Genomic DNA, 16,684 nt, shown 5'->3' with positions numbered 1-16,684 from the left:
GATCACAATTCCTGCAAAGACAAATTATTTATTTCTTCTGAACTAGCTGGGCTATGGAAGTTTTTCTTTTGAATAATTATGAAACAGCAGGATTGATAAAAGAACATTTTCATTGAAGGTTGATGCCTAGAACTGAAAAATTTCCTTTGTTTATAAAAACATATTATGGCTGCTCTGTCATGTAGAAATAAGAACTGGTTAATCTTGTCCTTATTAGCCCATCATTTTTTAAAAAATGATTCTCTCTTCTTTGGGTGCTTATGAATTGAGTGGTTAGATGACCTTCATAGAGCGGAGTCCAGAAATGATTAGGTTTGGCTTTTTACTCATGTCGTTAATAAGCTTGGTCAGTAAGGTCCTGTTGGAGCAAAATTTGCCCCTTTCTTTGTCTTTGAGATATTAACGTCCTCTGCGAAGTTTAATGATCAGTTTGCCATTGTTTGGTAAATATACAAACACTAAAGGGAACACTCAGAACTAACTTCACATGGTAGAGAAAATGCTTAGATGATTGTATTGAGCTTCATTTGTAGAACACACTATGGGCCTGGTAACTGGAACATATTTAATAGACAACACATTCAGGTGTAAAGCCTTTTTCTTTAATGTATTTAGTCATATTGCCACCTGTTAATCATTATAGTCTTTTTTTTTTTTTCTTTTATTTGGCAGAAAAGACAGCTTTGATTTCTGGCTGCAAAAAAGATATGAGGAAGAGCTCCTCCCCTTCCTTGAATAACTGCAACTCCGTTCTTGCTAACAAAATATTTGGAATTCCACTTGATGAGCTGCAGCAGGGAGGACATCCAGACAATGAGGTTCCGTTCATAGTCCGCCACGTAGTGGACTATATTGAGGAACATGGTATACATTTCCTTACTTTGAGGGCTAGCCTTTGTTTTAATAAACACAACTTATCCATTTTTGACCTTGGATTTTTTTTTCGGTATTCAATGTCCAAAATATAGTGAGGAAAAACAATGGAAATTCTTTTTAACATTTTAGTGTGTCTTTATTACTTAAAAATCATATACTCAGAAATGCCCAGTTTAGAGCATATCTTAGTGGGAGGGGTGATAGTGATATTTTTAATGGATATAAGGGGGTGGGATAAAATAGAATATCCCTCAGGACAGAGATAGTATGCGTTTCTAGATGTGTAGTTTGAAGGTGGTTAGCACAATCAGGGGAGCCAAGAACGGCTTTCCCAAAGTATGAATATTTTAAGTTGATTGGAGAATGAATATATATGGTAGTTGAAGTTGAAGCTAATTTAATTTTTGCCTTGAACTAATGTAGGAGGTCTGGAGCAACAAGGACTTTTTCAAGTCAATGGAAATGCTGAGACAGTGGAGTGGCTTCGGCAGAGATACGACAGCGGAGAAGAGGTGGATTTGGTTAAGGAAGCAGATGTTCCCTCGGCTATTAGTCTTCTTAGGTTTTTCCTTCAAGAACTTCCTGAACCTGTTATCCCTGGCAGTTTGCATATTCACTTGATGCAGCTTTCTCAAGGTAACATAATTTGAATCTTATCAGTCAGTCGCTTAACATTTAATTTCAAAGTCTTTACCTTTTAGAAATCTTGACATGTAAGCAGTAATTATAGTAATTCTGAGATTAATTTCTTAAGTTCCCATTTGGGGACATATGCTCTTTGGGGCTGTATTATCTAGTTAAGGGAATTGCAACCTCTTAGATTCCTGTAGTGCTATTTACTTTTTATGATTGGTCTTAGTAAGCCTAAGATACATAGTGATAAGGAGAAGGAGGAAAGGCAGGAGACAAGAACAAAGAGTAGGAGGGAGGGCTTCCCTGGTGGCGCAGTGGTTTGAGAGTCTGCCTGCCGATGCAGGGGACACGGGTTCGTGCCCCGGTCCGGGAAGACCCCACATGCCGTGGAGCGGCTGGGCCCGTGAGCCATGGCCACTGAGCCTGAGCGTCCGGAGCCTGTGCTCCGCAACGGGAGACGCCACAACAGTGAGAGGCCCGCGTACCGCAAAAAAAAAAAAAAAAAAAGAGTAGGAGGGAAAAGGAAGAAGAAAAAATATATGTGTGGCAGAATGACCCATAATAGTCAGTGTTGTTGGTTAGTGGTGATGTTACTATGTTTATCCTTGGTTTGATAGAACATCCTAGCAAAAACCGGAAGACAGCTTTGATTCTAAGTTTGGAATATTCCTAAAGCTTGTTCTTGGACACCTGCCTGAAGGAAATAAAATATCAAATTGGACATCAGACTACAAGCCAAATAAAGAAAAAAATTGGTTTGTTTCTGTTGGGTTAGTTTTTTGGTGGTGACTAAAAATAGGACTTAGCTGGGATGGACAAGAAAAATAAAGGTAGAGGTATGCAGAAAGGTAAAAGAACCAAGAAGTGAGGAGATGCTTCTTTTCCTTGAGCCAGATGGTATTCACTGGTATTCATGTGTACATAATGGAGTGACATGCTTCGTTATATAGGAGAATTTATGAAGTTGGCATATAATACAGTTGGCTTTTGAAAAACATGGGTTTGAACTTACATACATATTTTTTCAATAAATTTGTACTACAGTACTACATGATCTGCAATTGGTTGAATCCACACATGCAGAACTGTGGATATGGAGGGCCTGCTGTAATGTTATACACAGATTTTCAGTGGTGTGGAAGGTCAGCATGCCTAACCCCTGTGTTCAAAGGTCAGCTGTATAATACATTTCTTGGATTTTTAAATTATTTTTTCTGGCTTTTGTTTGTGTTATGGAATCTCTTTAATTTTTTGAATTGGGGCTTCTACAGAAATTCAGTGAGTTAAAAAAATTATAACTACTTCCTTAATCCCTATCGCTGTCAGAGCTGGACTTTTTGTATGTTTGTGTGTATCCTTAAGCAGTGTATGGGCAGAGAAGGGGGATTTCCTTTTGAGAGTATTTATCCATCTTTTTCTTAAATTTAAACACGAGCCTGAATTAGTGGATGCCTCTTATTTGTGTGTAAAGGTCAATACAAAGATATTTTATGATCCTCTTATGTATGTTTTCCTCTGTACAGCTAGATGATAGGGCTCACTTTGTACTTGCTCTATTCAGGAATGGTTAGCCTGATTCAGTTTTTTTTTTTTTTTTTTGCGGTATACGGGCCTCTCACTGTTGTGGCCTCTCCCGTTGCGGAGCACAGGCTCCGGACGCACAGGCTCAGCGGCCATGGCTTACGGGACCAGCCGCTCCGCGACATGTGGGATCTTCCTGAACCGGGGCACAAACCCGTGTCCCCTGCATCGGCAGGCGGACTCTCAACCACTGTGCCACCAGGGAAGCCCAGTTTTGTTTTTTTATTGTGCCACCTGGATCAAAGAACAGGTTTCAAAATGAAGTGTCATCAATAATGTCACCTTTTTCTCTTTTTTTCTCTCAACAAATACTATATTTTTTTGTTCTGAATTTCTGAATCCATTTCAAATTTCTTTTCTTAGGAGTAGGAATTTTTTCAAATGTTTATATTTAGTCACCTAATAAGCACTTTGCATTCATTAAATATATAATGAAACTGATGTGTTAGAGTTTTTTGAGCCCTTTTTGTGTCTCTAGAGACATTTGTTTTTATAGTGTTAGGGTTCCATTTTCCCTGTGTTAGCGAATTGTAGACAAGTCTTTTAAAGTTCCAAGAATCAGATAATCTTTCAGTTTTGATTGAAAATTTATAAATGAATAAGTCGGATAAGATTTAATGATGATAAATTTACTGCCTCTCACTGATGCTACCAGTCAGAAGCTGTTTTGTCAGTAGGATTGTCATTTTGATTGGTATTCATTTAAAAGTATGACAGCATCATGCACTGTGTTATTTATGGAATTGCAATATATATCTTACTAATTAATTATTATGTCAGCATTCACCTGTGAAGGAATCTAGGCAAGCACAATGCTTGTGGCCCATTTGTTATAAGAAATCCACCATTCTCCTCCATTCCCCACTTATATAACATTAGCATGGGTATGTATGCATGCACACACACCCATATATACACCTGTTTCTTTAATAGCTATGCAGATAGGTGTGGCGGTACTTGAGGTGATATTTGCATTCCTGTTGTGATAAAATCTATTTCCTTATCCTTCAGTAATTCTTTTGGGTGTCTAGGTCTCTGGAAAAGTTCCTCTCTCCATTTATTGTAGGCAACTATTATGTTAATATTTTAATTGACGTTCACAAATATATGAGATTCATGCTTTTAAGATCATGGAGGCAGCATGTAGTTACATTTGAGTTAGTGTTCTTTATTTTTATATTTATATATATATATATATATATATATATATATATATATACACACACACATATTTATTTATTTATTTATTTTGCGGTACGCAGGCCTCTCACTGTTGTGGCCTCTCCCGTTGTGCCTAGCCGCTCCGTGGCATGTGGGATCTTCCCGGACCGGGGCATGAACCCGTGTCCCCGGCATTGGCAGGCAGACTCTCAACCACTGCGCCACCAGGGAAGCCCCTTTTTTATTATTTTTTTAAAATTTATTTGTTTATTTGGCTGCGTCAGGTCTCAGTTGCGTCGTGCAGGCTTAGTTGCTCTGTGGCATGTGGGATCCTAAGTTCCCTGACAGGGCTCGAACCCACGTCCCCTGCATTGGAAGGCGGATTCCCAACCACTGGACCACCAGGGAAGTCCCTGAGTTAGTGTTCTTTAAAAAGTGGTTTTCATTTTCTGTGGTAGCCGGACATTGCAAAGTGGCATTTCTGGTGTGGTTTGATCCTTTATTTAGACCAGGATTTCACAACGTTGGCACTCCTGATATTTGGGGCTGGATAATTCTTTAGTATAGGGGCTATCCTTGAATTTTAAGATATTTAGTAGAATCCCTGGCCTCTGTCCACTAGATAGCACTAGTACCCCTTTCCCGCAAGTTATGACAGCCATTCCATTCATTGTCAGATGTTACCAACCATTGGTTTAGCCCATGATAGTTTGTCCAATTACTTATACATTATGTTTTGGTAGAAAACACAGTTCACAGTTCTGTGAATTTGTTGTAATATTTACAAAAACTGTTAAAATGCTTGAAAGAATTCTTAGGGGAATCTTCTTTGATACCTACATTTATTTTTCCTGGTTATGATCTAACTAGGAAGTAGGCTCAAAAGGAAAAAAAAATTTAAGCAGGTGTGTTTTTAATACAAACACACACACGGAAATGCTCCTCTGCCTTATTTGAAGACTGGTAGATATAAATATTTTAGAAGGAGGCTGGTAGGTATAAATATTTTTGAATACTAGAAATGTTCACTAACAAAAGTAAAGCAGCATGAACAGTATTTCAAGTAAAACCAGTATAGCCCACGATCTTACCACCTCATCAAGGCAGCATCTTTTTTCAGTTATTGTGTATTTATTCAGCTTCTTCAGCTAACTTTTATAGAACTCCCGTTGTGCGCCAGGCACTGTTCTAAATTATGGGAATGCAGAAGTGAACAAAACCGGCTAAAAATCTCTGCCATCATAGAGCTAAAAATTCTAAAAGGGCGTAAGGAGAGTTAGATGAAAAATAGATGATAAGCAAAATAAATACAAGGGTATGTTAGATGATGAGTGCTATGTAGCTAGAGAAGATGTTATGTAGAATTTGTCAGTGTTGATGTAGTGATCATTTTGATAATATTAATTGCTTGCATATATTTTTTGAGTTGATATACGTGATTTTTCTTAAATAATCCTTTTCTGCTAAATTTAGGTTGTTAAAAATTTCCACCAATTGTAGTCCCAGTAATCTAAAAAACATTAATTCAAGGACTGTTCCAACCAATTATAAAGTAAAAGTACCTGGGCAGTTGGTAATATTATGAAATATCGAAGAGTTCTTATTGGTTGCATTTTAAATTTTAAGTAAAACTCATGTGACTATAGCCTTTCCTGTAAACATCCTAGAGTTGTGTTATTTTGCAGAGATGGCCAATATTATGATCATAACCTTTTATCAAGAATTTTTTCCCCCAAGAATTAATTTTTAAATTAATTTTAAGAACCTTGAGAAAAATAAAGAATGAAATATAATTGGGTTAACTTTCTCTATTGGAGCAATAAATTATTTTGAGGGTAACTCTGAGAAATTACTTCTCCTAAGTGGGGCCCTCACCAGTCAGGGAGTTGATACAGGCCTAATTTCTGTTAATGAAAACTCACTGACCTAAACACAGGGCCTAGCTTCTGGTAGTTGAAAATTAACTTGGTAAACAGAAAACAATGTCAACTTAGAGGAGAAAAACAACTTAGAAGTGGAATTCGTTCTTATTTAGTTGTGTTGATATTGCTGAAATTAATTGTTCTTTTCAGAATGTTAAAAGAAGAAAGTGTCTCTTATTCTGTTCCTTCCTTGTTTTTTCTTCCATTCTAATACTATTAGCTGTTTAAATTGCTTTTCATCTTTGCTTATTAGTGGTTGGTGTTGACTGATATTGGCCAGTGCATTTTGACTTCTTAGAGTTGAAACTAATTTGGAAACACAGGTACAGTCATGCAAGAGACAGTATGATGAGAATTTTAAAAAATAGAGTATTGGGGCCAGTGAGTAATAGATGAGGAAAACATCCTTCAACAGTTGAGGGGTTGTGTACCTTCTCAAATTCTTCCACTTAATAAGTGAAATGCAAAGCCCTAAGGCATTTGGCCTCTAGTAGAGAAAGTGAAGAGGTTTTGTAATTGTTACAGTAAAATGGTTATATGGGTGTAACAATGTGAACCTGGCAAAATATCTGAGCTTTGCTTTTACTTCATTAAAGAAACCCGTCATTATGTTTTGTAGATTATAATAACGAAGATGAATTTGGAAGAAAGTTGAGGTTCCTCTTGCAACAGCTTCCACCTGTTAATTACAGTTTGTTAAAGTTTCTGTGTAGATTTTTAGCCAATGTAGCATCACATCATGAAGAAATTTGGTCTGCAAACTCTTTGGCTGCTGTCTTTGGTCCAGATGTCTTCCAGTAAGTTTTTTCACAAATTTTTGTTTGATTAAAAAATATATATATATTTGTGAAATAGAATCATTGTACTGTCTCCCAAGGGTCATAGGTTGCTTGATGAACCATTATTTTTTATAGTAGATCTGATTAATCCTTCCAGCATTTCTGTGAACAGAGTACAAGTTAGGTAGGCTTTACAGATGGGAAAACTGAGGCACAGAATGATGGCATAAATCGCTCAGGTCTATAAAGTGACTCATTGGTTGTCTTCAAACTTTATCTGTGATTGATTTAAGAACTCTAAATTCAGTTTGGACTTTTATTCTTAGTATTTACACAGATGTGGAAGATCTGAAAGAACAAGAAATAGTGAGCAGGATAATGGCTGGACTTCTGGAAAATTACTATGAGTTTTTTGAGAATGAAGAGGAAGATTTTTCATCTAATGATTTGAGTTCAATTACTGAACAGGTGAGAATATTTAAAATATACTTGGAGGGAGTTTTTGTTGTTTTTGCTTTATAAAGAATTTGCTCTTAAGGGCTTGGCCCAAACTTAGGTGGAATTTTTAAGTACTAAATTGGAAGTAATTTTCTTGATTATTATATGTAATCATAGGTGATATATCCATGTAGTATATGAGTGTGATCTTTTTTCTGAACAACTTCTTGTCGTCAATTTGGATATGGAAAAGTAATTGAAACCAGAGTGTATGGTAGAGCTTTTGTGGACGTTTTTGTGTTTTTCTTCTGTTAAATTGAGCATTGTTTATTTTGTAAGAATAGTGTGCTTTTGTTTTTGCAAAGAAACTGCTTGCATAGAGGAATGCAGGCAAAGGTTGAGAATTAGAAGGTAGAGAGAAAGGTTGAATACAAAGTTGACAGAAACTTAAAAATGTTTTTCTTGATTGAAGTACCAAGTCAGTATAGCAGTGCAAACATTGTCCTTAATGGGAAGCATCAAAAGAGTAATAGTTTAGGTTACAGATAATGTTTTAAATCTTGTGACTCTCAAATTTAAAACCCATTTCTCAAACAACATTATATTTTGTTGTTACTGCTATGCCTTGACAGTTGAGACTGCAGAAGGATCCTAGTTGGTTTCTTCTTTTTTAAAATTAATTAATTAATTAATTTTTGGCTGCGTTGGGACATCGTTGCTACGCGCGGGCTTTCTCTAGTTGTGGCGAGCGGGGGCTACTCACTGTGGTGGCTTCTCTTGTTGAAGAGCATGGGCTCTAGGCATGCGGGCTTCGGTAGTTGTGGCACACGGGCTCTAGAGTGCAGACTCAGTAGTTGTGGCGCACGGGCTTAGTTGTTCTGCAGCATGTGGGATCTTCCCGGACCAGGGCTCGAACCTGTGTCCCCTGCATCGGCAGGCGGATTCTTAACCACTGCTCCACCAGGGAAGCCCCTAATTTCTTCTTTATAAGAAGTGATAATATTGATTCTGACTAATTGTAAGTGACTGTAAAGCCACATTAATTCAGACTTCTCAGGTTTAGAATTCGTGATATAGATCTATCTGGAGGTTTTTCTTTTGTGCTTACGTGAAATGATTTGTCAAGCAAACTTTTATATTAAAACCTTTGATGTTATATTTTGAGTGTGGAGTGGGGCTGCTACCTCTCTTTAATGACTAATAATTCACCTGGTTAAAAATAAACAAGGTAAAATACACAGTAAAATGTCCTATTCTTACCCATGCCCACCCTCTTCCTCTCATTGTTTTTTTATGTGTTTTTCCAGAATTTCTTTATGCAAATATAAGTAAATATTTCCTCTAAGTATTTTTTTTTTTTTTTTTTTTTTTTTTTTTGCGGTACGCGGGCCTCTCACTGTTGTGGCCTCTCCCGTTGCCGAGCACAGGCTCCGGACGCGCAGGCTCAGCGGCCATGGCTCACGGGCCCAGCCGCTCTGCGGCATGTGGGATCTTCCCGGACCGGGGCACGAACCTGTGTCCCCTGCTTCGGCAGGCGGACTCTCAACCACTGCGCCACCAGGGAAGCCCCTCCTCTAAGTATTTTATAACAGGAAAGTAGCATACCATACACACTATTCTGCACCTTATTTTTTAAAATCAGTTAACAGTGTACCATGGTGATTTTTTTTTTTTTTTTTTTTTTGGTGGTATGCGGGCCTCTCACTGTTGCGGCCTCTCCCGTTGCGGAGCACAGGCTCCGGACGCGCAGGCTCAGCGACCATGGCTCACGGGCCCAGCCACTACGCGGCATGTGGGATTTTCCCGGACCAGGGCACGAACCTGCGTCCCTCGCATCGGCAGGCGGACTCTCAACCACTGCGCCACCAGGGAAGCCCCATGGTGATGTTTTATTGGAATGTAGAGAACATATTAGTTTTTTTAAACATCTGTGTAGTTGTATGGATGTAACATATAATTTATTTGATTCATAGTACCTGTATCCACTTGAAAAGGTGATAGTATATCCCGGTTTTCTCAGAGTAGTCCTAGTTTTTTTTTAGCGGTACGCAGGCCTCTCACTGTTGTGGCCTCTCCTGCTGCGGAGCACAGGCTCCGGACGCGCAGGCTCAGCGGCCATGGCTCACGGGCCCAGCTGCTCCGCGGCATGTGGGATCTTCCCAGACCGGGGCCCGAACCCGTGTCCCCTGCATCGGCAGGCAGACTCTCAACCACTGCGCCACCAGGGAAGCCCGTCCTAGTTTATATTTGCTTTCTCATGTAATTATTAGTTGCTCCTCTTTTCACTCAAATGTATCCAGGTTTAGATGATTAATTATATGGTTATGCTATTTATTGATGGACAGTGGATTACATCCCTTCATTTGTTCTTAAACTATAAAGTAGCATCTCTTGAAAGTTTATCATACAGATTTTCATTCATTCTCATAGGTGTTGGCTCAGATTATGTGAATTAGGAGTTTTATTTCCTGGGTAGCCCAGCTTTTATTTAAAAGGGTTTCTATACTATTGTGAACTTTTATAGATAAGTGTTTTTAATATTTGGGGATTATACCTTCCTTAGGTTGGTTGGTTGGTTTTGTTTTTTATTGAAGTATAGTTGATTTACAATATTGTGTTAGTTTCAGATGTACAGCACAGTGATTCAGTTATACATATATTTATGTAGCTATTCTTTTTCAGATTCTTTTCCCTTATAGGTCATTACAAAATATTGAGTATAGTTCCCTGTGCTATACAGTAGGTCCTTGTTGGTTATCTATTTTATGTATAGTAGTGTGTACATGTTAATCGCAGACTCCTAATTTATTGCGCATCCTCCCCCATTGGTAACCATAAGTTTGTTTTCTATGTCTGTGCGTCTGTATCTGTTTTGTAAATACATTCATTTGTATCTTTTTTTTTTTCCAAGATTCTACATAGAAACGATATCACATGATACTTGTTTTTCTCTGGCTTACTTCACTTATGATAATCTCCAAGTCCATCCATGTTGCTGCAAATGGCATTATTTCATTCTTTTTTATGGCTGAGTAATATTCCTCTCTCTCTCTCTGTGTGTGTGTGTGTGTGTGTGTGTGTGTGTGTGTGTGTGTGTTTATCACATCTTTATCCATTTATCTGTCAATGGACATTTAGATTGCTTCCATGTTTTGGCTATTATAAATAGTGCTGCTATGAACATTAGGGTGCATGTATCTTTTCGAATTAGAGTTTTCATCTTTTCCAGATACATGCCCAAGAGTGGGACTGCTGGATCATATGGTAGCTATTTTTAGTTTTTAAGGAACCTCCATACTGTTCTCCATAGTGGCTGTACCAATTTACATTCCCACCAACATTGTAGAAGGGTTCCTTTTTCTTCACACCCTCTCCAGCATTTATTTCTTGTAGACTTTTTGATGATGGTCATTCTGACTGCAGTGAAGTAATACCTCACTGTGGTTTTGATTTGCATTTCTCTAATAATTAGCGATGTTGAGCATTTTTTCATGTGCCTGTTGGCCATCTGTATGTATTCTTTGGAGAAATGCCTATTTAGATCTTCTGCCCGTTGGTTTTTTTTTTTTTTTTTTTTGATATTGCACTGTATGAGCTGTTTGTATAGTTTGGAAATTAATCCCTTGTCGGTTGCATTGGTTGTAAATATTTTCTCCAATTCTGAAGGTTGTCTTTTTGTTTTGTTTATGGTAAGTTTAAGTTTAATTAGGTCCCATTTATTTATTTTTGTTTTATTTCCATTATTGTAGGAGATGAAGCCAAAAAGATACTGCTGCGATTTGTGTCAGAGAGTGTTCTGCCTATGTTTTCCTCTAAGAGTTTTATAGTACCGGTCTTAACATTTAGGTCTTTAATGCATTTTGAGTTTATTTTTGTGTGTGGTGTTAGAGAATGTTCTAATTTCATTCTTTTACATGTAGCTGTCCAGTTTTTTCAGCACTACTTATTGAAGAGACTGTCTTTTCTCCATTGTATAGCCTTGCCTCCTTTGTCATAGATTTTTTTTTTGTTTCTTTTGGCTGTGTCGGGCCTTGGTTGCGGCACCGGGGATCTTCGTTGTGGCACGTGGGATCTTTCGTTATGGCGTGCGGGCTTCTCTCTAGTTGTGGTGTGTGGGTTTTCTCTCTCTAGTTGTGGCACACGGGTTCTAGGGCATGTGGGCTCTGTAGTTGTGGCGCAAAGGCTCCAGGGCATGTGGGCTCTGTAGTTTGCGTGCTCAGGCTCTCTAGTTGAGGCATGTGAGCTCAGTAGTTGTGGTGTGCGGGCTTAGTTCACATGTGGCATGTGGGATCTTAGTTCCCTGACCAGGGATCGAACCTGTGTCCCCTGCAATGGAAGGTGAATTCTTTACCCCTGGACTACCAGGGAAGTCCCTGTCATAGATTAATTGACTATAGGTCAGTTCCTTAAGTTTTTTATATTTTCTTCATGTAAGCATTTTTATCTTTGTCTGACTTTCCTTCCCTCTTTTTCTTCTTCCCTCCTTACCTTCCTTCTTCTCCTCTCTCAAGTATCAGAAACTTTTAATAAAACAGTAAAAGATGCCAAATTGTAACTTACAGTTTATGAAATGAAGATGAAATCAAATGTGTGTGTGTGTGTGTGTGTGTGTGTGTGTGTGAGGTAAATCAAGTGAGTAGAATTTGTAACCTGAATCAGTGATCCATGAAACTTCTGGCATTTTTTGAAGGTTTCCAACTATCATATACAGTACCTGACTTAAAAAACTTGGTTAAAATAAAGAACTGACATAGCTGTTCAAAAGTATTTTTGCTTAAAAGAAAATGACAAGAAGAGGACAAGTAGATATATATGCCTTAAACCTTTAATGCTTTTTGATACCCATAAGAAATCCCATCTTTGGGGAATTCTGTGTGCCATTTTTCTTTCCTTTATATTTTAGTTCAGCAGTTTATTTTTTTAATAAAATTAATGGCTGCTGAAAGTGAAATAATATACATACGTTTGTGTTATTCATTTTCTACTTTTCCAAGATGATTTGACTTGTGAGAAACTGATGATGCCAATTTGATCTAATGTTTATATCTTGACTCCTCTAGTCTGTAGGGTATATCTTGATTATGTTTTACATTGTGGTGTAATTCTCTGATATTTATATTATCCTGCAGCTTCCTTATGTAAACTGAAATATATTCATATCTCACATATATTGCATTTATATTTCTGTATTTTTTAAGCACTACAAAAACTGACTTAAAATATATTGTGCTTTACATTAAATAGAATGGTGGTTAATTAACACCAGGAAATAATGTTGAATTCTGCAGATTTGCCTGTGAATAGAAAAGAGGATGTTAGCATATTGAACAGAATATTCTCAATAAACATGGTAGTGCAGTGAGTCCTGAGAGACAGTGATGTATATTAATTACCTTGTCTCATGTTGCTAATTGCCAGTAACTGTTTTCTTATCTATTTTATTACTTTTTTGAATTATAACTGGCTTGCAAGTAATAGAAGAACAGATTTCTGAAAGTATTATTTTTAAAAGCAGATTTTGTAACTTCATAACTTCACAAGTTAAAACATTTCATAACTTCACAAGTCAAAATTTGACTTGTGAAGCTGCATTGATCAGATATTGAGTGAAAGTAAAATCTCAAACTCAGCACAATTTGGTTGTATTTTAAAGTTGACATAACTTAAATGCTGCTAATTTGTTATCCACGTATTTAAAAAGGTAGGCAGACCTGGTCTATCATGGCAGTGCTTTGATTTTTCCCCTGATTTTGATACTTGAAGGAAGCAAAGTTTATTTAGCACTCTCTACTTTTAGAGTTTCATCCCATTAATGCAAGTATTTGGTCGTTAGATCATTTTCAAGGTAGTAGATTTTTTTTTTAATAGTTTGAGAGATGACTGGAGATGTTGAATAGGGAGTGTTTGAGAAATGACCCAGAGTTAGAGAATAGGTTCTTTGTATGGCATCCTTGAATGATTGCGAATCCAGTAGAGTGGTTTGAAGATGTAGGTGATAATTATGTTTCTTTATACGTTTGAGAAGGCAGGTAGCAGCGTTCTCCACAAGCTGGAGTCTGGAGAGCAGGCATTTCACGAGGCCCTAGAGAAGGGAATTACAGCAGTCAAAGAAAGAAGAGATGTAAGTATGGCTGAGGGTTTTCCGTAAGTTGAGGCAGCTGCATATATAGGGCAGGTTCAGAATAATTTATGAACAGAATAGAGTGTTGATAAGCAAAAGGTCAAGTTGACAAGAAAAAGATCAAGAAGAATTTTTGAAGATAAGTGTGGGGTGAGAGGGAGAGCATTTTTATATAAGTTTATAATTTTTACTCCTATCCAAACCAATTTAGTCAATTCTTACTTAAGGAAGTTAAACTGGAAGGCCTGGGGGGATGGGAGGTGGGGGTGGAAAGAAAAATCCATAGGCCATAGACTTTGTTCATGTCGTATCTTAGTTGATGGTTTCTGGTGAAAATACTAGGGAATGTCAATTAATTTACATAAAGCTTATTGAATCGAATATAATATGTTCAGTATAATTGAGTATAAAGCTTTTGTAGTTACTAAAAGCTATTGACTGTAGGCATAAACTGATTTTAAAATGTGTAATGTAACATGTTAAAATTGCAGTACTTCTTTACGAAATATTTGTGTACTGAATATTCATCTATTCTCAGTTTAAATAGCCATCTTAATTTTTTTTTTTTAATATTCTACTCTTGCGCCCAAACCTGAAAATGATATTTTCTTGCCAGTTTTTTTTTTGGCTTGGATTACCAGGTAGCTATTGATTAAATACATTCTTGATTTTCACTAATTTATTAAATACATAGAGAGAGTAATTTTCCATTTGATCCCGTTTAAAAACTGACCTATCATTTGAAATTTTCACCTTTGTGTATAAATCTTACCTCTCAGTAAATAACCACTTAGGCTAATGATTTTCAGTACTCGTTGATTAGGAATTGGTAGAGTATCACAGTGTAATTACCTTTCTTCTGGTTGAAGTTTTCATTTCTGGTTGAAGTTTTCATTTCTCTAGCAACTGTATTTGCCTGTGTGTAGGAAAAACACCACTGTTACATGTAGCAGTAAATTTATTCTAGGTATTGCCAGCACATTTGGCTAGGATGGACAAAAGTACATATTTACTGCTTAATGTTTTTAATGACTAGTGTTAATTTATAAAAAATGTTAAGACCATTTATAGCTAGTTTCTTCTATGGTATAGCTTAACAAATGTTTCTCATTTGAAAATATTTTATTGGTTTTCATTCTCAGATATTTGTGTCTTTTTATTAGAGTGATTGTTTACTTATGTAGCCAATTTGATAATAGAAAATGTTTTATAGCCCCTGCCAGAAAGAGAATTATAACCTTGAGTTGTGCTTAATGGTCAAAACAGTGAGTTCTTTCTTGTTGTGAGGTCCAGTCTCTTCATGAAGAATTCAGTCTGAATCATTTAGAAGTTAGCTGTCATTTTCTAATGCATAGTTAAGACCGTAAGGCAAAATTCCTGTGCCCTTCTTTTTTCACACTTATTCTATATTAAAATCACTTGTTCAGTGCACTTGGAAATTGGAGAGATCAGTTGAAGTCTTTGTTGTAGCTGATAGGTTTACAAATCTGATTGGTTAGAAAATGAAGCTTTCTTAATGTTAATTAACTACAGCGTGCAGACTTTTTCATAGTTTGCAGTCTTATTCATATTCCTAGTGATATAGTAATGTAATTGTTACTTCCTGCTTTAAAATGTTATGTTTGGTTTGATATTTTACTCTAATATGGAGAAGTTGGCAGCTGTTTACTTTGTAGGAGAAATTGGTCCTAGGAAATGAAGTGAAAAATGAGTTGTGTTTAAGTTTTTCTTAGACTAGTTATGTCTTTCTTAGAATAGTATGTCAGTTAACAGTTTCATTAAATTTTAATTCTCATTTAATTCTATCTATATAGGTTAATGAACTTTCTGAGGAAGAAGAGGAAGATGAAAAGCTGGAACATACAGAAGAACTTCCAGAAGAGGGTGCAGAAAAATCAGATGACATGCCAGAGGTGGTACAGTTAAGGATGACTGAAAACATCCTGGAACCAAATAGTGTTACAGCATCAACAAGGTAGTATTTCAGTTGAAAGGACTTTAGTTTTGAGCATTTCATTCTAGATGTAAGTTCACTCAAGCACTAAATCACACAGATTGTAATGGTATATGAAAGATTAGTTTGTATGAAAAAGAACAATAAGAAAATTTTAAAGAAGCAACCTTGTTAAGGAGTTTTCAGTTATTAGCATTTATACCTTTCTTTAAAAATATAACCTCTTATGTATATTTCCTCTTAAAGTTTATTTGTTTTTGTGTTATTAGTGTATTAGTTGGGTTGGGTAAAATTTCAGAACCTTTGGAAGTAGAATTGCTAGAGAAAGATACAGTGGTTGAGTTGACTATATTTCCAGGTCCTAGTCTAGAACTAGATTGAACTAGGCTGTAAAGAGAGGACTCTGTGATCCTTTAAGATAGTGCTTTCCAATCCTTTCCATGTATAAAGTGATATTTATAGGGCATACTGGGTAAACTTGGTAAATGTGGTAAGCTGGAGGCACTATCCTAGCACATAGCTGGGACTATTGGACACACTGTTTAGGAAGCATTAGAGAATTTAAGAACTCCTCGTAGGTAGCTCTAGGTTTGCTGAATTCTGTCCTTACTTTTCTGTAAAGCTCCATGGTTTTCTAACTAGGGGGACAGTTATTTGTTTAGGCCACTAGATATTTTTCATTAAATTTGTGTTCAACAGAACGGTGGTTAAAAAAGCAGAGGAAATAATTTAAGAGTCAGACAGCAAAATGTCATTTTAAAATAAGTAGTAATTTAAGGGAAGAACTATTCAGGGTCATTTAGAAAAATTATAAAGTAGTTTAAAATGTATACTTCTAAATACAACTATTACATTTCTCTGTGGCCCTCTAGATTTTTATATTATGTATAGTTTCTTCAGACGTGATTATAGTTATGGTATATTAACAAGCTTATTCACTCTTTTGCTCCGATTTAGCTTTTTGTTTGTGCTTTTCTATGTTTACATGGCATTCTTTACTATATTTTAGTTATATATTACAATATTTATAAGCTATATGTTAAATTATTTAACTGTATCTTAATTATATATTTACTGTCATTCTTTTTTCTGAACTTTGAGTTACTCCAGCTACCTTGTCATTGCTATACTACTATACAACCTTTGTTCTTGGGTCCTTTTTTCCTTCTTTTGACTTATATAAATTTATTAGGCTCAAAGAGTAAATTTTTCTGTGGCT

General features: G+C 36.5%; 1 protein-coding gene across 6 annotated transcripts in view; it reads left to right on the top strand.

Annotated features, from left to right (window-relative positions):
* Positions 1-707: 707 nt before the first annotated feature.
* FAM13B (family with sequence similarity 13 member B) overlaps positions 708-16,684 on the top strand; it is a 68,531-nt gene continuing 52,554 nt past the window's right edge. For all 6 annotated transcript variants that reach the window (XM_065873095.1, XM_065873096.1, XM_065873093.1 and 3 more), the window contains exons 1-5: positions 708-864; positions 1,300-1,512; positions 6,793-6,970; positions 7,279-7,420; positions 15,326-15,486. In XM_065873095.1, the coding sequence (XP_065729167.1) occupies positions 708-864; positions 1,300-1,512; positions 6,793-6,970; positions 7,279-7,420; positions 15,326-15,486 (851 nt within the window). The remainder of the gene's footprint in view (positions 865-1,299; positions 1,513-6,792; positions 6,971-7,278; positions 7,421-15,325; positions 15,487-16,684) is intronic.

Source organism: Phocoena phocoena, chromosome 3 (genome assembly GCF_963924675.1).
Source record: "Phocoena phocoena chromosome 3, mPhoPho1.1, whole genome shotgun sequence".
Lineage (NCBI taxonomy): Eukaryota > Metazoa > Chordata > Mammalia > Artiodactyla > Phocoenidae > Phocoena > Phocoena phocoena.
This window is presented reverse-complemented; position numbering and strand designations above follow the sequence as displayed.